Source organism: Taudactylus pleione, unplaced genomic scaffold, assembly GCF_031769625.1.
Source record: "Taudactylus pleione unplaced genomic scaffold, aTauple2 ptg000016l, whole genome shotgun sequence".
Taxonomy (NCBI): domain Eukaryota; kingdom Metazoa; phylum Chordata; class Amphibia; order Anura; family Myobatrachidae; genus Taudactylus; species Taudactylus pleione.
In genome coordinates this window covers 15,176,079-15,201,692 of record NW_028284418.1, presented here as the reverse complement: position 1 = coordinate 15,201,692, position 25,614 = coordinate 15,176,079, and the positions used below count along the sequence as shown (strand labels likewise).

The 25,614-nt window shown below is 43.4% G+C and overlaps 1 protein-coding gene across 2 annotated transcripts in view; it reads left to right on the top strand.

The window, feature by feature from the left end:
* CSNK1D (casein kinase 1 delta) overlaps window positions 1–25,614 on the top strand; it is a 50,470-nt gene that overhangs the window by 14,965 nt on the left and 9,891 nt on the right. The window contains exons 4-9 of one of the 2 annotated variants that reach the window (XM_088474960.1): window positions 697–925; window positions 3,057–3,227; window positions 3,780–3,928; window positions 8,807–8,978; window positions 20,358–20,497; window positions 23,423–23,492. In XM_088474960.1, coding sequence (XP_088331086.1) covers window positions 697–925; window positions 3,057–3,227; window positions 3,780–3,928; window positions 8,807–8,978; window positions 20,358–20,497; window positions 23,423–23,455 — 894 coding nt within the window. In that variant the 3' untranslated portion in view covers window positions 23,456–23,492. The remainder of the gene's footprint in view (window positions 1–696; window positions 926–3,056; window positions 3,228–3,779; window positions 3,929–8,806; window positions 8,979–20,357; window positions 20,498–23,422; window positions 23,493–25,614) is intronic. The other variant, XM_088474951.1, reaches the window with a different exon arrangement.

Here is a 25,614-nt window from a genome sequence, read left to right as displayed (position 1 = left end):
CTTTGGTGCCGGCATGCCAATCATTTATCCAGCAACTTGCGACCACCACTTTGTATAATTTTTCCTCACACCCCATAGAGGTTCACTGGAACATTTGCAATGTATCTGTACCGTAACTGGGTGTGATGTGCCCTCGCAGCATAGCCTAAGGACACACACTTTACTTACCACTGTGAAACAATCTGTAACATAGAGTACCATCGCAGCCTCTCGCACAAGCTTTGACCTTACTCGCACGCTATCAGCCCTCAGGCTGTGTAGGCCATCGCAATGGATAATTTATGCACTCCCCTGCAACGCCCGACCACCCACATACTGCACTTCCTGTCAATCACTCTGTGACGGGTCTGCATAGTCATTTAGATCAGTTCCGAACTCAATGGCTAGTTTGTGCACTGCGATTCATGCGCAGTACGCAACAATCGGCCAATTGCGTGTGTAATCGCACTTGTGTACAGTGGTGAATCGGGCCCAGAGTCGTCCTGCAAAAATGGCAGATTTTGCAGCAGGATTTCAAACTGTGATTTTACTTGAGACAAAACCAGGTTGGTTGGTTTCTATTAATCCTTATAGCTAAAAGTACTAAATTCAACTAGTTGAATTAGACAACTGTTAAAATAATCTGTAGTTTTAGAGGATATTTAGATTTTTTTTTTATTTATTTGACTCCTAGATGTGTTCTTGATTATTTTACAGATTAGTCGCATCGAATATATTCATTCCAAAAACTTTATCCATCGTGATGTTAAACCTGATAATTTTCTGATGGGACTTGGTAAGAAAGGAAACCTGGTTTACATCATTGACTTTGGTCTTGCAAAGAAATATCGAGATGCTCGAACACACCAGCATATACCCTACCGTGAAAACAAGAACTTAACAGGCACTGCCCGATATGCATCCATAAACACTCACCTTGGAATAGGTAAGTATGTGAACTGTGGTCTCCCATGTAGCATCTAACATACTCATTGTTCTAATTTTGCACAATATGTAACTTAGGCCCGTATTTAATTAGGAGCAAAAAGCCGAGATCTGCAAAAAAGTATCGCCGATTGCGACTTTTTGCCAGGCGGAAACTTTTCTCTGTATTCAATTCCATCCGCTTTTTGCGTACGCAGAAACGCAATGCAATATTATAGGCGAAAAAGATTCGCCTCTGAATAGCAGGAGAAAAGAAGTACAACATTTTTTTATTTAGAGGTGCACAGGTGGGGAAACCACTGAGAACCTTTGGGACAAGTCCCCAAAAGATAACTGCGTCAAAAAATCCCTGAAAAAAAAAAAAAGGTAAGGCTCACTTCTAAAAAGTGGTTTGAATTTGGGGACGAAAAAGTACAAAGTGGGGATACAAACATAAAAGTAGCAAAGTATGGGTGAGGTGTTTTTTATTATTGCAGGTGTTTGCTGAAGGTGCGTTTTTTTTTTTTTACATTTCTTATAACTTCACTTTAGCAACTTTTAAATATGCTAGCACCCATTTTCAAGTACCCCAAATTTGACAGGTCTACTTTTCTCCAAAAAATACTGCTTAATGCTATTCTTCACCACTTGTGCAAAGATGCTAATTAGAGGTAATTGTACCAACTTAAGTACCCCAGATAGTTTAATTAGGGCAAATCTGGCACTACTACATTGATCCCCAATGTTTCTGCATGATTGGGGGATTCAGCCGGATTTCCCCGATTCTGACACCACTCGCCTGTTCTGACTTTGCATGTCTCCGTGTTTGCATCTTTTGGAATTGAATAGGGCGAATCGGGGTTAGCGCACGATAAGTTTCCATGGCTAAAATACGCGATGTAGTCAAAGTCCGACATGCAAAACTTTATCGTGTATGCAAAACTAATAGAATACGGGCCTTAGACTTATTGTAGATTTCTCTGTAATGTGTTTTATGGAGCATGCACATGGTCATATTTGTCAGATGAACGATTTTACCAAAGTTCTTGAACGATTGAACGATTTTTGACTGCATTAAAATGAATGGAATCGTCCAAGTCTGACTGCAAACACATCAGATGTCAGATATCGTTATCTGACAAACGGAAACGCGCATCGTTCATCGTCCATCGTTCAGATATGTCAGATTTTCCTTCAGATATGAACGATTTTTACAATCGTTATCGTTAAGATCTGAAGAAAAATCTGACCATGTGTATGCATCATTACAGCCTTTAAGCTATTCTAAATTCTATTAGATTACTACTTCAGTATCTGAAGTTTGGAACTTGGACCATTAGAATGGTCTCATATAGACCCATTTGCCCTCCACCTAACTCACCATTTTAGTTGAAACTGGAGAATAAATGCTTTGATCAATGCACTGATCCGCCACAAAAAAAAGCATTGCTTGTGGATGATTTTCTCATATATGTATGTATGTATGTGTGTGTGTGTGTGTGTGTATATGTATATATATATGTATGTATGTATGTATGTATGTGGCAAAGCTTGGAAATTTAGTTCAAAAAGTGTACATCGGTAGTAAATTTCTCAGCTTCATTGTTTGCCATGTGCTGTTTAATTTGTACTTGTTGTGGCTGAAGTCCAGTAAGGTTACATTAATGACTTTGTAGATTGTGCATCCATAGTTCTAATTTAAGTAAAGAAACTTGAGGCTACCCCATCTTAGAGAGGACCCCTTCCTACTTAGTTGATTTTTCCCACTGGAACGTTTATCGCCCCTCCACCATTCCATTAACGTGTGTGCTTTCTCGCTAGACTGCGGGCAGGGCTGGCTGGGGAGGGGCCGTGTCCTTGTGATGCCCCTACACTTTGTCACACTTGGGGGACTGCCCAGCACTTAGAGGTGCAGGGCCTCCCCCAAGCTCTCCCCTCACAGTGAATAAATGCCGTGCGCATGTGCACGCCTTCTTTTCACCCGACGCCAAAAGGGCAGGGCGCATTTTGCCCTTTGAAAGTCGTGCTGGGTGGCGGCGCCCCACTAAAACAGCCTAGTGGGAACGCAATAAATCACTCACACACACACACACACTTACACGTTCACAAACTGCAACTGCTTTTTTCATTTTTTATTTAACTTTCTCACTTAGAACAATCTCGTAGGGATGATCTGGAGTCCCTGGGTTATGTGCTGATGTATTTCAATCTGGGTTCCCTTCCATGGCAAGGACTAAAAGCAGCCACAAAGAGGCAAAAATATGAACGCATCAGTGAGAAAAAGATGTCAACGCCAATAGAGGTCCTGTGTAAAAGTTATCCATGTAAGTTACTGGGTGGAGAGACGTACCTCTTTCACATTGCTCTGATGGCACTAGATTAAACCTACTCATATCTCCCCCCCCCCCCTTAATTACTCTTTATTGCTCATCCTTCTCACACACGTTCACGTCCCTATTAAAGTGGTCAATGCTAATTTCCACAGTAGACGTAGTTTTCCAAATATAAGGGAAATGTTTTGGAAGAGTTACACATGCATATTTGTTCCCCTGTAGAGCAGTAGCTCCTTCTAGAGATGGTCATTTATTTACTTATTAAGTTCCTTTATATAGCGCAGCATATTCCATTGCGCTTTACAATTGGAAACATTAATAGAACAAAACTGGGTAATAACAGACGGATATATTTATAGAGTGCTGTATTTGTCTAAGACACTCTGTTTTGTGTTGGTGGCCAGCTGCTATACAGATGCATAGGCAGCCAAAACTATGGTTAGCAATTCACCAACTCTGCCTATGTAATTGTGACTTTGGCACTGTTACTGTAAGGATTTGGATGTTTATCATTATTTATTTTTTTTCCCCCTCTGTTTCTAGCTGAGTTTGCCACCTACCTAAATTTCTGTCGGTCTCTACGTTTCGATGATAAACCAGACTACTCCTACTTAAGGCAATTATTCAGGAACCTGTTCCACCGTCAAGGCTTCTCCTATGACTACGTGTTTGACTGGAACATGTTGAAATTTGTGAGTACCATGCACTCTACATGCCAGTGTTAGAGATGGTCCATTTCTAATTGCTTCTGTTATCTTCCTTATGCTATAATCCTATATATACTAATAGTGTAAATTGGGTATATGCAATTCTACTTCAGTTGGTGTCTGCTTTTTTGTTATGTTTTAGTTCGAAGGTAAATGCTCAATATGGCGGTCAGTGGGTAAGACTGCTTTACTATTTATGAACAGTTGCATCAGACAAATGGAATTATGCTTTAGCAAAACACTCAAATACAAATAGATCGGATTATGGAGTACATTCTCCTTGTGTGTATTCTGATCCTCCACCTGTATGTTTTCTGTAGGGAGGCCCTGTGTAAATGGGGACATTTTGTCTTTCTAGCGCTGCTGTGTCACGCTGAGGCTTGGTCCCTGTGGCAACAGAGAGCCCTAAATGAGCTCTGCTCTGGTGGCCTACACTGGGATCTAATTGCCCTCCTAGAATGACATGCGTGGGGACCAGCTATTAGAGCAGCGCTAAACAGGCTGCCCTGTGGGTACATGTGTCCCTCAAAGCCAGCACATGCAGTCCCCCGCTCCTGCCTCCTTTGTTGTAATTTAGTTTTATATTAGTCCCTGGTGGCCCACCGGTCACTTACCTTGTCCCGACGGCAGCAGAGGCTTCCAGGTTCCAGTGGTAATGTGACAGTCATCTGATGCACCAGCATTTCGGCACCTACAGTCCCCTTAACCCTTCTTTTAGTGTCTAACCCTAATGTCCTGTAGCCTAACCCAAACCCTAATTCTGGAAAGTAAAAGTCCGATTGTTAGAGATCTGCGCATGTGTGCTCGCAGTGCCCCTAAGCCGCAGCATGACTGATGAGCTACGCCCATTTAAGGGCGGGTTGGCCTGCGACAATGCACATTTCCTGGCTTTTGCTGAGCAGTTCTGCTGCTTATTCTGAGTAAGCTTAAATATACTCAGATGGGTAATGACTGCTGCATCTTAGAACAGCAATGCTGTTGAGGCATTTTGTTTGTTTTTTTTACCCCCGCAGACGCCTCCTGCAGCATTACAATATTTTCTCATTGTCCATAGATGCAGCAACAATGAGAATAGCATACAACTATCAGGCCTAATGTCAGCATTTCTCAGAATGTGGACGTGTTGCTTGTCGACATAATGTGGATATTATGAATGAATGTTGACATTGTTATTATCGACCAAATTATTACAAAATATATATTCAATCTTCATGATACTGATGTTATGCCTTGCTGTACCAGGGGCAAAAACATCAGGGATTGGGTCATGAAGACAGATTTTTTCGGGCTTAATAAATGCACTACCAGTAATTTTCTTACTAAGAAGAATGGGTGCTACAAATGTCATAATTGCCTAACATGTCGTTACGTGATTGTGGGCACTTCCTTCTGTCATCCCTGTAGTGGAAAAAGATTTTCCATTCGGCATGTATTAAGTTGTACTGCTAACTTTATTGTCTTTCTGATCCTGTGTCCTTGCGGACTAGGATACGTAGGTAAAACAGAGGACACTTCGTGAGCACATGGCTATGCACCGCTCATCTACTATACGAACGGCTAATGACAGAGGTAGGAGTGACCAGTCGGTAGCGTGTCACTTTGCGCAGGCTGTCTACAATTTATCAACTCTACGGTACATTATTATAGACAATGTCCCTGAGTCCATTAGGGGCGGGGATAGGTCTCTTAAACTTTTAAGATGTGAAACACGCTGGAATTACCGTCTTGGTACTTTGGCCCCAAGAGGTCTGAATGAGACTAGGTTTGCACTGCCTTTTTGATAATTTCATGACCCATATATGTGCTACCTTTATTATTCTAGTGCTTTGTAGTTTGGGTTATTATTTTTTGTTATGTCTATGTATTTCACTATGGCAACGGACACCAAGTGATGACGCTTGTGGTGGGCGTCTACTTCCTCTCTCGGTTGCCGCTGCTGTTTCACGTGGTATGGGGATTACTATAAGGTAAATGCTTGTTATTGATACGCATTGCCCTGATGATGATGTAATAAACTGCATCGAAACGTTGGAATTGTACCTGCTAACTTATTGTCAGTATCTATTCGAGTGCCGCCGTTCTTCCGAAGTGTGTGTGTGTGTGTGTGTGTGTGTGTGTGTGTGTGTGTGTGTGTGTGTATATATATATATTATATGTGGATAATATTTGCGCTTTCACTTGATAGATCTGTCCATTTTATAAGCACCCATCTTCCATTGGATGGCATGGAGGTGTAATTTTTTTATATTCCTCCGCTCCTCCACAGCATGTGCCTGAATGCAGACAGCACACAAAGACTTCTAACACAGACACCCTCTTGTGAGGGAGCTCCTCAGCAGTAAAGCAGCAGTCTTGGAGACACCACCTGCACTCTGGGCCAGGCTCTTGTGTCATCCTCCCCCTATATTTGTGTGTTGTGTATTTGCAGGGTCTGTGCTTGGGGGTTGGTGTTGATTTTGCTGATGTATTTTTTCATAACTGCCAGTCTTTGCATTATTGCCAGTCTTTGCACTATTTTCCCTGCTATTGCATTGTTTTTGTTTTAACTGCATTACTATAATATACTAGCCATTCTCAATCTTAAGTCTCTGAACGTTCAATTACGGAAGGCCGAGATTGATTCACTCCAATCGGGTGAGGGTAAGTTCCTGGTGTCCATGGACATTAGGGTAGCTTGCTTCCACATTCCCATTTGGGAGCCTCACCAGACCTTCCTGTGGTTTGCAATGCAGGATGCTCATTAGCAATTCAAGGCCCTACCCTTTGGTTTCTGGACCGCCCCTCAGGTTTTCACAAAGGTGATAGTGGCCATGGTGGTGCACCTTAGCTCGCTGGGTATCACCATTGTTGCGTATCTCAACTATCTTCTCATCAAGGCTGCTTCCTCAGAGATCCTTCAGTCCCATGTTTATCTGTTGCTCTGTATGTTGATCTCTCGCATTTGTATAATGAACTTCAAAAAGTCCAACCTTGATCTTTTGCAGCAGATGATTTTCCTGGGCATACTGATGGACACCTTCCTGAAAAAAAGGTCCTTTTGTCCCAGGAAGAGAGTGTGGCTGTCCAAGCCTTGCTACTCATGGTCCTGCGGAAGAAAACTTGTGTCCTCCTTCTTTGCAGTTTAGTTCGGACAATTCCATTCCCGGGAACTTCAGTTGGATCTGTTGTCTAAGTGGGACAGGTCACATGTCCACAGTCTCTCATCGGGCTCATCTGTCCCTTCTCTGGTGGCTGGACTCCAGACATCTCTGAGATGGTTGCCCCTTTATCATTTTGGACTGTATTTTGGTGACTACAGGCGCCAGTCCTCCGGGTCTAGTGAGCTGTGGTTTTTCAGTTCCAGGGTGTTTGGTCCTCTCAGGAGAGGTCCCTACCCATAAAAGTTCTGGTACTCGAGGCTATTTTCCAAGCCCAATCTGCAGGGATCTCCTGTGAAAGTCCAGCTGGCCAACGCCATAGAAATAATTAACTATATATGATCTGCGCTGAAGGTATTTAGAAATAACAGAACAAATGTAGCTAAACAACAATAAATTGCATGGACTTATATACTATTATCACATTAATAAAAAGGATAATTAGATTGTGTGCACAATTACACCGTATTATAATTCCAATAATGGAAGAGAGGTACATAAAACACAATATAACAACAATGTTGCAATATTTAGCAGCAGGTTTCCGGACTGAAGTTCCTTATAATACATGAATGTAATTCCATTGAGAGAGTTCACTGTATCAACCGCAGACGCTGCAACAATAATAAGTTAGCACGGAGTGTGGCCAAGGTATTCTTGAAAACATGCAATGAAGTTAAAATCGGAATTTGAGTGAGGAACACTTCTGAGGTCTTCAATTCCAATGAGGGATAATTCAAATGGTTCAGTTGGAAGTAGTTTTTAGTCAGATATGTATACTCCAATATACTGTATTTCTACAATGTCCCATCCACAGTTAAAAAGCCTGGTGTATACACCCGCTTCCAATAAGGCAACTGCAGTTTAGAAGAACAAGCCGTCCATCCAAATCAGCGTAAGCCGTGTGCCTTGGTTTATCAGACCCTCCGTCCGAGCGTCCTCTGAACATACAGGGAGCAGTACTCCTGTTAATGGCTGTGTAGTCCCGGCTGGGTAAGTATGAAAGGCAAATAACACTTGATAAGATGAACAAAATGTGGAGTCCTTAACGTGTTTCGTCACGCCCACGTGACTCTCTGAAAAGGTGTGACTCCACAGTATCCAGTAAGCCTATTTAGGCTCTGACAGAATCAATGTCACATAATTGATTAAATAATCATGATCAAGTATATGAGGATAACCTTGGCCAAGGATATCCTCACATACTTTGATCATGATTAGTTCATCAAGTGTTATTTGCCTTTCGTACTCCGCACCTGCCCGGCTGGGACTACACAGCCATTAACAGGAGGATTGCTCCCTGTATGTTCCGATGACACTCTGATGAAGGGTCTACACTGATTCTTTTAACCCGACTATTGGGCCCAGCGACAAGCCGTGTGGTCAGCTTAATGTTTTCTAGCTGATATGTGTTTTGCTTCTTTCCGCTTTCTCTTTTGCTAGCCCATATATGTTGATCAAAGGGAGATAATCAATTCAGTGGGTCCAATGGACAAAGGAGGGCTTTCTATAAGAGTTGAACTTGATTTTATAGTCCTTTTTTTTGTTTTTCTTTTTGTTTCAGTTATAGGAGTATGGTTTTGTGTGTTATTTATATCCACTGTCAGGCTAGTGACTAACAATCGATTCAAACGGTAGTCTTACTGTGCCAGGAATTCCTATGTATCATTTGGGCCGAGCGCACATAGGTCTTATAAATGGTTGTCGTTTTGTTTTCTTCCTTCAGGGTGCAAGCCGTGCTGCTGAAGATGCAGAGCGTGAAAGGAGAGAGCGGGAAGAGAGGCTAAGACATACACGAAATCCTGCAGCTCGGGGTCTACCCTCTACTGCTTCAGGTAGACTAAGAGGCACCCAGGAAGTAACTCCACCCACACCCCTCACACCCACCTCCCACACAGGTATGTCTCACCCGGTTATATGTAATGGCTTGTCATTTTGAAATCCAACTTTCGTGGATCTATGTAAAGGTATAAGTAATAAATACATGTCAATTGTTGTGTTAAAAAAAAATTAGAGGGAATAGTGGCTGTCTCCCAAGTTCTGTTTTCGGAAAGACCATATACCATTTCTAACTCAATTTTCGGCTCATGTATACAGGTTAGTGTCACAGTGCTGGTTATGCACCCCTAATTCTTTTATTATACTCCCATTAAGTATTCCACTAAGGCAGGATTTTTTTAAACACATTAAGGGGCCTATTTATTTTCACTAATTGGCCCATTACACATGGTTTCTGCATGTTTTAAGATACTGGCCCATTTCAATCTATCAGTAAATCATTTAAATGTGTTGTCACTCCCACATTACAAAATGTATCAGCAAAATTACAATGCAAAAAAAACTCACAGCTTAATAAAATTACATAAAATATACAAGTAAGAATTTAGACTAAAAATCAAAGTCGGGGAAAAAGCTATTCCGCAACCTGCTAGGACAGCACCTAACATGCTTACCAGAGGGCAATAGGGAGAATAGAGAATGACACGGGTGGTTAGAATCGGCAATGATCTTATTCGCTTTTGGCAAACATTTCTTCCAATCTAGGTAAGGATTGGTCACCACCCTAACTAATGATCCACCACCTGAACATTTGGAATTCCCATACCATACAGTGATGGAGTACGTTAAGACTCCCAATAACACAACAGAAACTTTACAAGTAACAGCCTTGGTAAACCACTTGCTCTAAGTCTTTGGCATTGCTGAGCCTTCCCAACTACCCTTGAGATATGTGAAGATCATCTGAAAAATAGCTCTTAAGAACCTAAATCCACTAACCCTCTCTAGCTCTGAGCCATTCAAGATAGGGCTTGGGGGAGGCAATTTTCCTAGTCCTCCTAAAATCTATCACCATCTCCTTGGTTTTCTTGCTATAAAAAAAAGCAGCTTGTTATCCTCTCTCCACTTTACAAGTTGCACCTCTTCTTCCCTATAACTAATATCATCCCCATCACTAATCAAACCCACTATCGTGGTGACATTTTGAAAATTTTACAATAGGATTACATTCTGTACTTTACACACAATCCTGATGTGTACAGAGAATGTAAAAGGGGACTTAGTACACAACCTTGGGGTACTCCTGTATTCACAATAGTTGAAGACGACTACAGGTCACCTAATCTACCTGACTGTGAACGGTCAGTCAAGAAGTCCAACAACCAATTACATATGGGTACATAACCAACTGCCCAAAGCTTTGCAATTAGTATAGACTGCACAATAGTATTGAAGGCAGAACTGTAATCCACAAACAGTTTTGCATATGAATCCCTATTCTCTAGGTGACTTAACACCTTGTTGAGAACCATAAGAAGCGGCATCCTCAGTTGATCTATATGCAAATTGGTAGCAATCAAAATTTTCAGGATGCCACCCTTAAGGTGTTCCAAAACCATTTGCTCAAAGCACTTCATAATAAATGACATGAGGGCAATGGGACGATAGTCATTTAAACCAGATACAGATGTGGATTTAGGGACAAGGATGATCATAGTTGTTTTAAAATCTCTTTGGACAACACCCTGAGTAAGCAAAAAAAAATCATAGTAAAAATACCCGCTAATTGGTCGGCACACTCAAGCAAAACCCTTCCCGGGATAGTCTGGACCTGCTGTCTTACCAAACGTTGGACTCTGTTAAGTTCCAAGAGTTGACTAATGGGGGATCGCATATTTTCTACTTCATCGTCTAGGGGACACTGGAGGCTTCATGACAGTGGGGTATAGATGTGTGCTAAGTGGGAGCTGGCACTTTAAATTTTAAAAATGTGACTAGCTCCTCCCCCTCTATACCCCTCTCAAAGCTCAGTCTTAGTTTGTGCCCGAGGGGAGCTGGTAGTGTTATACACTTCTCCTAAGGGTTATGTCTTTAGTTTTATTAGTAGCGCTGCTGTGCTGAAGAAATGAATGAAATAGGACAGGCAGCGACTGCCTGTCTGCATCGTTGGAGCTGCCAGGGGGACTCACTTGCAATTGCTCGCAGTTCGCCTGTGGTCCCCGACTACAGAGATCACTGTCTCTACAAAAGGGGTTCTGCATGCCGTAGCGTGCATCTAGGCACTCCACTAGTCAAACTGGCAGCGGAGGCAGTTACGTGTATATAACCTGGCTCCCCGACTTGTGGGGTAGCCAGGTTCATCGGCAGTGTTTTATAGCAGCAGGCTGCTCTGAGTAGCAGGGCAGCCAAGCGGCATCATTCTATGTGTGAGGTCTCCCTCACACAGCGTGCTTCACAGTTCAGATTAAACGCTATAGTGGGGGACGGAGTCTAACTCTGGAGTCCTGCTTCTTCCTCCCAGCGGCCTCAGTGCTTCTTTGAAGCGTGCTGGCGGCCATTACACTTTGGACACTGACTGCTGCAATAACAAAAAAAGCTGCTGCATGAGACTGATAGCCTGACCTAAACTTGTAAGGGAACAGTGGGGTTTAGGCTTGTCAGGAGAGCATTTATGGCAGAAAGTAATTACTTTCACATCAGTGATTGCTTGTTATTAATGCCTAGCGTTTTGTGCTATTAGGACAAGTGTGATACACCTTACCGAAGCCCTTCTGTCCTGCCTCTAAACCTATCTCAGGCTCTACCTGACCTTTTCCACTACACTTTACGGTTTGTGTGGATTCTGTATACGTACCATGGCTGGAAGGGGCTCTAAGGCATCTCAGAAGTCCTTTACCTGCACAGTGTGTGCTGAGAAGTTTACACAGGGGCAGTCATCTAACTCCCTTTTGTGTGACAATTGTGATCCTGAACAGCAAGCTTCTCGGATGTCAGAATCGCCGTCTTGGTCGATGCAGTTTTCATCTGTTACGTCGCATCTCTGCTGAGCTGGAGGCTTCTCAAAAGGAGAGAAGCTTCCAGGTCAGCTACTCTAGAAGAACCGGCATGGGTGCGGTACTTGGCTAAATCAATGGAAGGGATCACAAAATCCATGGCTCCTTCCAGTGCCACGGCAACGGGACCCTTTCCACAGGTCTCAAAAAAGAGACCGTTACCCTCAGTCCTCCAGTCGGAGGAGGAGGATATGCCAGTTCTAGAAGAGGGCGAATATGCTCCAGATTCGCCTGAAGAGATCCCAGAGGAACCTGAGCTTGTATCCGACGTGATAGAGGCGTTCATTTCTGCAGTCAGCCAGGTATTGCAGATAAAGGAGGAGTACGAGGGTCCTGCACGGCAGTCTTTTTAAAATTGAAATTCCAGTTTCAGACGAGCTGGATTCTCTTCTGATGTCAGCTTTGGTACATTCGGATAAAAAATTTCAGATGACGGTCCGGCGGTTATTATCCTTTTACCCTTTTCCTGCAGATAGCAGAAAATCTTAAGACTCCTCCTACAGTAGACCCTTCGGTCTTGCGTCTGTCTAAGACTACACTACTGGTCCCTTGAGCCATGTCTTTGAAGGAAACACAGGATTAGAGAATACTCTCCAATCCATTTATACAGCTGCAGGGGTGACTCTGCATCCTGCGATTGTAAGCTGCTGGACTAACAAAGCTATAGAGTTTTGGGCAAGACAATTGGCTGACGGGATAAGAGACCAGCTACCGGTGGAGGAACTTATTCCTTTGGCAGAGCATATAGGTGAAGCTGCAGCTTACCTTGGAGAGGCGTTCAGGAATGTTTGCAATCTTGCCTCTAGAGCTACAGCTCTGGTGGTTTCAGCGAGAAGTGCGCTTTGGCTTAAACAATGACAGGCAGATGCTGAATCAAAGAAAGCTGTGGAAGCTCTTCCCTTCATGGGAAGTGTCTTATTTGGAGCAGAACTAGATAAATGGATTTCTCAGGCTACTGGGGGTAAATCCACTTATCTTCCGTCTGCGGCTCTGTCTCCTAGAAGATCTTACTATGGACCCTTGTTTCGGTCCTTTCGTGTCCCGAGACATTCCTATGGTCGCTTCAGATCCCGTGGTTCCATAGGACGTGGCAGAACCGCAGCAACAGCTACACAACAGGAGGTTAAGTCCACTAACAAACCTAGTGCATGACAGGCTTCCCTCTCACCTGGGGGACCTCATCACCCACGGATACAAGCTCGACTTTCAGTTTCAGCCTCCCCCCACGGTTTTTCACTTTCCTACGACAAGATTGTTGTATTACAAAAGGTGATAAACTAATATCCGCGTGGGTTTTGGTCCATGTTCCCAAGTCTCAGACCGGGCAGGGTTTCTAATCCAGTTAGCTTGTAGTTCCAAAGCTGGACCTTGGTCAGAGCTATTCTGAACTTGAAGGATCTCAATCCCTACTTGAGGATATTAAAGTTCAAGATGAAGTCCCTGCAGTCGGTTATTGCAGGACCTGGAGGAAGCCGAATTCATGGTTTCTCTAGATATAAAGGACGTCTATCTGGCCACTTCATCAGCCGTTTCTGAGGTTCGCCATTCAGAACTCACATTTCCAGTTTTATTCCTTACCCTTCGGCTTGTCTTCAGCCCCGGGGTATTCGCGAAGGTCGCGGCAGTGATGATGGGTATCCTTCGGCAACAAGGGATCACGATTATCCCTTACCTCGGAATTGCGGGCAGTGTTCTACGCTCTTGCCGGGGGGCCCGCAGTCAAGAGTACAGTCTGACAACGCCACAGCAGTGGCGTACATAAATCAACAGGGCAGCACCCGAAGTCGGGCTACAATGGAAAAGATAAGCTGCATCCTGAGCTGGGCAGAAAAGTTTTTCAGTGGCGATTTCAACATTCTTCAAACCAGGCGTCGACCATTGGGAGGCAGATTACCTCAGCCGACAGGACGTGCACCCAGGAGAATGGGCGCTCCATCCTCATGTGTTTCAACAACTTGTCCACTAGGTCTTCCACAAGTCAACCTCATGGCGTCAAGACAAAAATCTTCAACAACCTCGGTACTGCTCTCTGATGACAGACCCCAAGGCAATGACTGTCAACACCTTGAAGATTCCATTTTGTCTGTCTGTTCCCACCTTTTCCCCTTCTCCCTCGGACTCTACAACGCATGAAAAGGGAGAGGTGCAAGGTTCTCCAAGTGGTTCCAGATTGGCCTCGCAGAGATTGGTATTCCAATCTACGTCTTCTGCTGATCGACGATCCGTGGCACCTCCCTCTGAGAGACTATCTTTTACTACAGGGTCCTTTGGTCTGTCCAGACTTGAAGTGGCTACATTTGATAGTGTGGCTGTTGAAAGGGCCATCCTACGTAGGAAAGGGATCCCATCCAGGATAATCCCTACTATACTTCGAGCCCGGCAAGAAGTTACTTCGAAGCATTACCACCGCATTTAGAAGGCTTATGCTTCAAGGTGTGAACGGCGGGGTTCGCCTACTACAGAATTTAAACTAGCCAGACTCCTGCTTTTTCTGCAAGCAGGCTTCTTGGCCGAACTACGTCTGGGTTCCCTGAAGGTTCAGGTTTCAGCACTGTTTGTACTTTTTCAGAAGACGCTAGACTTGATTCCGGATGTTCACACCTTTCTACAAGGAGTTATATGGTTACAACCACCCTTTGTACCTCCTACGGCTCCATGTGATTTGGATCTGGTCCTTTCCTTCTTGCAGTCTTCTCTGTTCAAACCTTTGGAGACTGTGCAGTTTTTAAATACCTTTCATGGAAGGTGGTACTTCTACTTGCGCTGGCCTCAGCCAGACAGGTGTCAGAGCTTGGGGCTCTATCCTGTCGTCGTCCTTACTTGGTATTCAATTCGGATAGGGCAGAACTCTGGCCCTGATTCAGAGCCGGACGCTCTGACAGAGCGCTCGCTCTGAATCAGGGCCGTCCCTCTGAATTTTAGAGCGGCCTCCTGGCGAGCGGGTCTGAATTAGGCCCTCTGTACGAGAATGGAATTCCTTCCCAAAGTGGTTTTGGCTTTCCACATCAGCCAGCCTATTGTGGTGCCGGTTTTTCCACAGGATTCACCAACTTCAAGATCCTTGGATGATGTTAGAGCTCTTCGGATTTATGTGAAAAGGACTGCAGCTATACGTAAAACAGACGCTCTGATTGTTTTATAGAACGCTGCTCGTCCTGGTTGGCCAGCTTCCAAACAGACGCTTGCTCACTGGATTCATCTGACTATCAGACAGGCATATATGGCCTCCAAGGAGCCTCCTTTTTTCTATTACAGTGCATTCCACTCGTTTGGTTTCCATGGTGTTGCTTTGACGGCGCAGTATGACTGTGCTGTTTTGCAGGATTCTCAGCGCTCTCTCCCATCCGTGATGGGAGCTCTGGGACGTCCCCACTGTCATGAAGACTCCAGTGTCCCCTATTGGATGAAGGAGAAAACTGGATTTTGGTACTTAGCGATAAATTCCTTTCTCCGATTTCATAGGGGACACTGGACACCCACCCTGCGCTGTTCCTTCCTGCCATGGTTGCATCATTATCTGTTACAACCATTTAAGGTTTTCCTTGTTTTACGGTTATTCTAATCTTTCTACACTTCCGTGTTGTAATGATTGTGTACTTGTTTCACCTCCTCCTCTTCCGTTCATTTTTGTTTATCCGGCTTTCCTTGGGCACGGTTTCCTAAGACTGAGCTTGGAGGGGGTAAAGAGGGGGAGGAGCTAGTCACAATTTTTTTTTATTTTTTTTATTTATAGTGATAGCTCCCACTTAGCACATGTCTATACCCCACTGTCATGAAGCCTCCAGTATCCCCAATAGAATCTGAGAAAGGGATTTATCGGTAAGTACCAAAATCCTGTTTTTGACTTAAGGGTCAAATTAGCCGCCTCAAACCGTGCATAAAATTTGTTAAACTCATCCACCGAATGACTCACTGCCTTAAGGATACCAGAGTCGGAGACCTTTTAATCGGTTATATGCTTGATCCCCTGCCACATAGACCTTGAGTCACCAGATTCCCTAAAGTGACTCTCAATCCTTTTATAATAAGCCTCCTTGGCCAATCGGATGCATTTCTTCAAGTTTGACCAAGCTCTTTTATATTCTATGCTATCATTAGATCTAAAGGCTCTATCTCTAGTTCTTAACAGGAAACAGACCTTGCCATCCATCTGTGGTTTTTGGTTTGTGAATACACAAATTGCCTTTTTTTTTTTTTTTGTATTTTCTATTTTTATTAAAGTTTACAAATAGATACAAACAATAATAAAAAGAAAACAGATTACACTTACAACGAAGTGCACAAATATTCAGAAATCAAATCAATATCTATAGCATAAATTAAGCAACAAATTGCCTTTTTATACGTAAAGCTTTCTATACAACAATTCAAATACAATAAGACCTATAGAAGCCAACAGATATATTTGAACCCACCTTTGCCTCCTGTAAAAACAGATCCCAATCGGTACATTCTAGGCAGCCCTAAAGTTTTAATAAGGCACAATCAAGCCAGACAGTAACATTCTTAATAACATGACTGGATCGGCTAATCAATGTATGATATGTTGGTACCAGAAAGAGGGAAAGCTGATCTGACTGCCCAATGTGGGGGCACAGGAGGGTCTTTAACACTTTATATACATGGACCAATGTATTATCACCACACGTTGGTAAGCCCACATTCTGCGTAAACTTAGGTAAAACCGACTTCAAATTAGCCTGATTTAAAGTCACCGGCAACGATAAAGGCACAGTCTGGATGTGCAGTCTGTTTAGAAATGGCATTATACAAGTTATCCAGTTAATCCAATGACATTAGTTTGAGGAGGTATATATACTGCAGCCAAAATGACTGCAAAAAAACTCCCGGGCAAAAAAAATGGCCTACATTACACATTCATTATTAGGAGCCCGATAGATGCAATGCATAGAAAGAGGGCTACTCTAGTCATTTCTGCCATGCTCCTGGCACAACCACACCAGACTGGGCTTTCCCTGACATGGTCACATCTTGTGCGACCAGTCAGAAATACCTACTAGGCGGCTGCTGGAAGCGAATCTTCTAGCAGCCCCCTATGTCAGAGGGACCTGCTGGAAAACCTGCCACTACCATTACAAGCAGGGATCCAGCAATTTCTTTACAGCACCGCTACAAACCAATATCCATCTGTTTCCGCGACTGTGGCTATAACCTCCTGTCTCCCCATTGCCAGTCAGCCGCTAGCCTTCCCAGCACTCGCAGCCTTTCACATGGTAGAGACGCCGATCTCGCCGTGTGGACACAGCATTAGTGCGGGATTGCTGCTGGAAGCTAACGGGCCGATGATCTATTATTGGACACTGCCATCCGGATAAGCAGCCCTATTTATAAGTCCTATAATTACTGGGCTACCAAGGGATTACACCGGAATCATTGTGCAGATACAAGAGTGAGAAACCATATACCTTATTCAATAACATTACGGACATTACCGCAACTATCAGCTGGCCACAGTGATCCGGCACCCAACGGGACCCCCTTTCGTGCCTTCAATAGATGCAGCCGTGCCTTCAGTAGATGCTGTGTTCTGATCACTGTGGCCAGCAGTGATCTGACAGGCTGCGTGAACCCCCTCCCGGTGTGGCTGCCTGCTCAATGGCCCGGGCAGCCGGCAGCAGTGTCACCCCCACCCCGTTCATCTCCGGCGCGGCTGTGACTCCTAGAAGCAGGCAGCAGCCGCGGTTGCTGCTCTGTCTCAAGCCGGCGGCACTCACACCCCCCTCCTCCCTGGCAGCCACGTCGGCTAAAGCTCTGGCGCAGCCAGCAGCACCTCCCCCGGACCGGCTACCTAGGCCAGTGCTGTTCCCAGCCTCTTCGCCCAGCCACAACTCCGCCTCTACCTGTCGTCTCTCCCCTCCCCCCGTGTACCGATCACTGCTGGTCACAGTGATCGGGCATTGTGCATGAATTGTCACATAATATAATATAAAAAAATATATGTATCTATCTGTCGGTGGCTGTGATCTCAAACAATCGATGGTTTCTATTGATAGTTGACCCATCGGCTATCGATGGTACAGCTGTCAACGGCCATCATTACAGTATACCATCAAAACTGCTATTTTTATAGTATATAGTATTTTAAAATTTTAAATTGTGTTGGATAAGTTTTAAAAATATGTTCTTGACCTGATTCAGTCATGAAAAAAAAAAAACTAGCATTTTGGAGAAAAAAAATTGTCAGTTAAGTGGTTAAAGTCCACTGTCACCTGCTTTCTACAGACACACAAAAGCCAGAGCATTGAGATTTCGGAGTAGCAAAGTTACTCTCTGTGGGAATCCTAAGCCCCAGTGAGTACAGGTAATGAACGTGTTTGCATCCCTGCCCTTTAGGTTTTTATACCTTCTGTTTCCCACACCTCCCTAAATATAGAGCGGGATTTGGGCCCTTTTTTTTTTTTTTCCATCCCCAGTCTCCAAAATGGGGCTGATACAATCAGAGTTACTAAGCTGAGAGATTGACGTCCCGCCCAGGGGTTAAACCACTTTAAGCTACATCTCAGCCTGGAAGCTGGGGAATAAAACAGATTCAAGGTATGTTACCGGTTGGGGTGCCAGGGCATAAACTCTTTTGAAGGAGTGGGTGACTGCTTACACATAACTTGACATTACCTTGTGCCTCTTTTGCTCAGGATGTCCGTTTTTTTGTGTGGCTGTTATTAAATTTCCACCAGCACACATGGAACTTTTAAAAACGGCTCTTAAGACAATTCTAATGCAGGCTTAAACCTTTTTTATTTTTCCACTAGCACCTGGTGCCCACCTTTCCGTCACAGGGCCGTTTTCAATTAGCGGCGGAAACGGACGTTTTTTTTCACCATAGGTGAAAACGCAATTGGTGGAAAAAAAAACTGAAACGTTTTCTACATCCCAGATCAGGGAGAAATAAAAAAGCAAACTCTCTATTTTTGGTTAAAACTGTGGGGATTTCTTTCAGAACCCTTTGGACACACACACACCCCCCCCCTTTTGGTTAAAAATGTGGGGATTTCTTTCAGAACCCTTTGGACACCCCCTCCCCCAACCCCCCCCCCCCCCCCCCTCCCCAATGATAGTTGAACGGAAAAAAAAATCGTAAGTTGCGCACTTTGGTGAAAAATGACCGCTGAAATTTCGGTACATTTTTTTCTTTTCCCGTGAAAAATGCGTTGAATGTGTTGGGGCTGGTATTTCGGAGGACCATAAGGATTGCGTCAAGTGTTCTAAACAAAAATTTTGACTGAAATTTCAACGGTCGTTTTTCACCAAAATACGCAACTTACGATTTTTTTTCCCGCTAAAATATCTTTAAGGGGGGCTGTCCAAAGGGTTCTGTAAGGAATCCCTACATTTTTACCCAAAACTAGGGTTTTGCATTTTTTCATTTTTTTTCTCGCCTGCCCTAGGCTGGAGAAAAGTGTTTTTGGGGTTTTTTTTACAGTTTTTAGGTGAAAAACGTCCGTTTTCGCCGTTGGTGAAATCTGCTGCGATATAAGCCGATCGGACGGCCGTTTTAGCCAACAGCGAAAACTGACTATTTCGCCTGTAATTGAATTCCCCCCACAGTTGGAAAAGTTTTAAGTGATCTCTTAACTATAAAGTACATGAATAGTTAACCATTTTAAAAATAGTTATTTGGAAATCTACATTTTAAAAAGTATATATACTTCCCTTTTGGTTGTATTCATTATAAAAACTACAAATCTAGCATTAAGGTTTTTGTAAAAAAAAAAATGTTCACAAGTGCTGTGTAACTATTATGTGACCAGTTGGGATGTAGTAGTTATTCCTGCTTATCCCGGCTATTGGGATGCCGGTGCTCTGTATGCCTGCGCCGGGTTCTCGTCAGTAAGTGATAGGGTTAGGCACTAAGGGGAGGGAGATTAGGTTTAGGCTTCTGGGAGGGAGGGGGATGGGAAGGAGGGTATACTTGCCATACCCAACCAGATATCTGTACTGTTATTTGCAGTGACAATGTTAAGGTTTTGTGGCTCTAAACTGCCTTGCGGTATACCTAGAGTACCTGGTTCTAGTTCTGATTTTCTAGCAGAGGTGATCTTGTGATTAGTACAACTTCTTATTGTATAATGTACTATGTAAAGTAAATAAGATTTGTTTTAATCTATCACTAGCTATTTGGTTACACATCGTGTGGGCAATCAATTATCGCATGCTAGAAAATAAAAATAAAAAGTGGTACATCTGAAAGAATAATAACACTAACCATTTAGTAATTTCACAGACATGTCTATTTAATGAAGCAAAGTAATCTTGTGGCTGTGTAACTGTACTGCCAATGTATATAACTGACCATAAAAGTCTCAAGTATAAGGTCTTTGGTGCAAAGTTTGTATTGTAAAGTTTGCTTGTCACAATATCTGAATGTTAGGTGGCTGCGTAGTTTGCGGTTACCTATGCCTTAACATATATTGTTTGCTTTAACAGCTAACACCTCCCCCCGACCTGTGTCTGGTATGGAACGGGAACGGAAAGTGAGTATGAGACTGCATCGTGGTGCTCCTGTTAATGTCTCCTCGTCCGACCTAACTGGCAGACAAGATACCTCTCGCATGTCAACTTCACAGGTATGTATTAGAATTCTGGGGCTTATAGAATAGGGGAAAAGTCGCTTCTTGCTTCTCAGCTTGCTACCTAGCCAGGGCGTGACTGATTCCTTCATCTCCGCAATGCTGTCCTTTTATTGCCAGGGGTTAAAGAAAAGGTTTAAAGGGAAAATCTAACACTCATTTCTAAGTACGTAAACATATTGATTTTTTTAGAGCTGTTCTGGGCTGTTAAAATGTATTTGCCAATAAAAGTAAAGTTCTCCATAAAACCTTGTTTTTAATGTATTTAAGATGGTTCGGGTTTACTTTTCATTGACCCTTTTTTATTAGGGCTTTTTCACCTTTTAATAGATAATGGTTTATGTTTAACCCATTCTCTTGTGCTCTTTTAACTAATGAAAAATACATAAGGACACACTAAAATGCGAAAACATGACTTTTAAGACCTGACCTGAAATTGTCAACTTCTGCGAATGAATATATCCCCTGGCCTGCAGTTCCTCCTTCATTTGTTTTTGGGCCATTAAAAAAAATAAAGGGCACATCCTCGGAGATGAAAAGATCCAGTTACAAAAGAGAGAATGGACTAAACACTCCTCTGTTTCCTAGGGAATTTCTGCAGACTCATCTTAACTGTAAATACAGTCAGGTGCATAAATATTTGGACATTGACAGAATTTTCATATTTTGGCCTCTGGCTTTGAAATGAAACAAACAAGATGTACTTTAACTGCAGACTTTCAGATTTAATTTGAGGGTAATTACATCCAAATCAGGTGAACGGTGTAGGAATTACAACGGTTTCTATATGTGCCTCCTACTTTTTAAGGGGCCATAAGTAATGGGACTACCAACTCAAAAGCTATTTCATGGACAGGTGTGGGCTGTTCCCTCGTTATTTCATTATCAATTAAACAGGTAAAAGGTCTGGAGTTGATTCTAGGTGTGACATTTGCATTTGGAATCAGTTGCTGTCGACTCTCAATATGAGATCCAAAGAGCTGTCACTATCAGTGAAGCAAGCCATCATTAGGCTGAAAAATCAAAACAAACCCATCAGAGAGATAGCAAAAACATTAGGTGTGGCCAAATCAACTGTTTGGAACATTCTTAAAAAGAAAGAACGCACCGAAGAGCTCAACAACACCAAAAGACCCGGAAGACCACGGAAAACAACTGTGGTGGATGACAGAAGAATTATTTCCCTGATGAAGAAAAACCCCTTCACAACAGTTGGCCAAATCAAGAACACTCTCCAGGAGGTAGGTGTATATGTGTCAAAGTCAACAATCAAGAGAAGACTTCACAAGAGTGAATATAGAGGGTTCACCACAATAAACCATTGGTGAGCAACAAAAACAGGAAGACCAGATTAGAGTTTGCCAAACAACATCTAAAAAAGCCATTACAGTTCTGGAACAACATCCTATGGAAAGATGAGACAAAGATCAACTTGTACCAGAGTGATGGGAAGAGAAGAGTATGGAGAAGGAAAGGAACTGCTCATGATCCAAAACATACCACCTCATCAGTGAAGCTTGGTGGTGGTAGTGTCATGGCGTGGGCATGTATGGCTGCCAATGGAACTGGCTCCCTTGTATTTATTGATGTGACTGCTGGCAAAAGCAGCAGATTGAATTCTGAAGTGTTTCGGGCAATATTATATGCTCATATTCAGTCAAATGCTTCAGAACTCATTGGACGGCGCTTCACAGTGCAGATGGACAATGACCTGAAGCATACTGCAAAAGCAACCAAAGAGTTTTTTTTTTTTAAGGCTAAAAAGTAGAATGTTATGCAATAGCCAAGTCAATCCTCTGACCTGAATCCGATCGAGCATGCATTTCACTTGATGAAGACAAAACTGAAGGGAAAATGCCCCAAGAACAAGCAGGAATTGAAGACATTTGCAGTAGAGGCCTGGCAGAGCATCACCAGGGATGAAACCCAGCGTCTGGTGATGTCTATGCGTTCCAGACTTCAGGCTGTAATTGCCTGCAAAGGATTTGCAACAATGTATTAAAAAGTGAAAGTTAGATTTAGGATTGTTTAGTTTGTCCCATTACTTTTGGCCCCTTTAAAAAGTGCGAGGCACATATAGAAACCGTTGTAATTCCTACACCGTTCACCTGATTTGGATGTAATTACCCTCAAATTAAATCTGAAATTCTGCAGTTAAAGCACATCTTGTTTGTTTCAGTATTTCAAAGCCATTGTGGTGGTGAATAGAGGCCAAAATATGAAAATTCTGTCAATGTCCCAATATATGCACCTGACTGTATATTATACATTTAACGTCTTGCATGAAAAACATGAGCGGTGCTGTCCTTATGTGCAATATTTGAATTCTGGTGTGAGCACTATGGATGCAAATATATAAATGTAATTTATTAAACTACTTGATATCATTCAGATGACTTACCTATTTGTTGCTCTTTAACGTCAAATACTGGTAGGGGAGAATCGTCAAAAAGGCGCGGGGGAGATTTATACGCCCTATAGCAACTAATGGATGGCAAACTCCTGTGTCCTTCAACCACTTACGGACCACACACTTGCATCCCTAGTAATCATATGGAATTCTGCAAGTAACTAAGTGCAAGGCAAATTTATACATAGTAGGTTTCAGGTTAATTAGTAGGGCAAGCTAAGTGGTTTCATAGGTAGAGCATGCAATAGGACACTGGGTTTAGAGGGGTATGGTGTTATCAAGAATCCTAGGGTCTCTTGATAAATTCCATTGACATGTACTTCATGTAGTTATAAGAAACAAAATGGAGTCTAGTCAGAGATCCTCCATTTCTTGGCCACTGCTTTTTACTTCTTTCTGGCTGGCGCTCTGTGGTGTATGCTAAAAACACAAAGCAAATGTACATCTTAAGCACAATTACCTCTGCTGGGTTGTTGGGACAGTGACGAGCAGCTGTCTTTTCCCCACCTCAGAATAGCATTCCTTTCGAACATCATGGCAAGTAGCTGCTCGCCCCAGTCTTTCGGTTGAAGGCAGCACTGGGTGAGTGTTCTTTAGAAAGCATCCCTATGAAATGCAGCCATTGCACTTTAAAAAGCACATATGGAGTACAGTAAATAGATAACATTACTTTATGACCAGATGTGAAATGTGTTTTTTGGGAAAATGGTTTGTACTTTTACTCTTTGCATTTGTTTTTATTTTATACTAATCTATTTAGCTGAGCTTTTTTATTATTTCTGGAGTTATAAATTTATTAACTATATCACAATATAATGAAAAATTGTGTCCGATGCTAATACTGAATAGAAAGCCAGCAGATTTTCTGGCTGAGCAATCGCAAAGTCCCACAAAAAAGAAGTTGTCTATTATCAATGCGGTCCAACATTTTGGACGCGCCATGTAGTATGGTGACAACATAAATGGATACATGTAGTTTGCCAAGCACTATAGTGTATACCTATAAAAAACATCAACATAGTATAGTTTTACGTTTTAAAGTGCTCAGTTTGACAATGCTGTATATAGGAGACCCATGGTATTCAGCACTATGCCCACAATATAGGCTTGATGCCTACCCTATATATCCCTGTGTGCCCTAAATAGCCTTATACCCACCACTTACAGAGCACATTCAGTCATATACAGCTATGTGCACATCTTTATAACTTCAAGTCCTTCCAACCACATAACATCCTTTGCCTAGAATAACCCATGTGCCATTAGTCCTGTCATCCATGTACAGTCCATTTCTCAGCACAACCGCTTCATAAAGATCTGTGCCCCAAGCATTACACTCTCATACCAGCCATATACACTGAGCGGCCAAATTATTATGACCACCGAGTTAGTACTTTGTTGGGCCACATTTTGCCCCTAATACATCTTCACTGTTCTCGCCAAATATTTTTGCCAGCCAGTTGGCATCAGAAAGTAGGCAGGTGTGGGCCTTTGCAATAATGAAATGTTGAAATTTTAAACTTTGTTGATTTAAATCAATAGTTCCCATACTGTTTAAACCCCCTCCATGTCTCTCCCTTTGCAGCCCCCCTCTTCCATGTCTCTCATTGCAGCCCCTCCACCCTTATTTACCTTTAGTAGCAATTGCCAGTGCACCGTTTCAGCTCCTCAGATCAGCCAGGACCCCATTCATCAACAGGCAGCCTTGCTGGCTGTTGCTCACGACTGACAGCTCCCACGCATTCCTACACGCTTGCATCCCCTGCGCTCCACTCCCCAACCTGACCCTCTCCCACTGTGCAAAAAAGAAAACGAAATCAGACAGCCTCGTTAGGCCAACAGCCGCGGCACCCTGGTGACAGCGCTGCAGCACCCCAGGGAGCCGCGGCATACAGATGGAGATCCACTTCTATGGATTAACATTTTATATATTCTTCTCTAAAGGTGCCCATCCACTAGCCGATTATATTGTACGATTGCACGATTACGACATCGTAATCGTGCAATCGCTCTGTAATCTGCCGCAAATCGTGCATCAAATGTCGTAAATGGCCAGCGATGCGCGCTCCGGCTGGTCGTTTCCGACCTCAAACATCGGCCGAACATGCAGTCGAGTCTGCCGATAACGACAGATTAGCCATGTTCAGGGATGATTGATATGCCTACACTGAGCGATCAATCGTTGAGTGTATGCACTGCACCCCCTAGGGCAGGGGTCAGAACTTTTTTACCTTTTTACCCCAAAATATATTTAGATACGCCGACGTTACCCCCTTGATTTGAAAGGAAGGAAATCCTATAGTAGTGCCCCTGTAGCGCCGCTTGTACAAAAAAATAAACACTTGCCTTAATCCCCGCTCCTGCATCCGCCGCCGTCCTGTCCGCCCGGCTTCAGAAGAGAACTCCAGCCTCCGGCTAACGCGGCACTGCAGGGAAGGAGCCGGGCACCCGCTTGTAATAACCTCTGTGTCCGGGTGACCTCCAGCCCGGCGCCGGGTGTCCGGCTTAGAGCCTCCCTGCGGCGCCGGGCTGGAGGTCACTGGCGCTAGGTGCAGCGGGTCACCCGGTTCGCGTGCACCTCCAGCTCTGCGTCCATTACCCCATGTGGGGTAATTTACCCCTGTTCCCCGACCACTGCCCTAGGGGAACGACGGTACGATTACGATGTCGTAATCGTACCGTCTTTCCCTGATCTGCTAGTGGA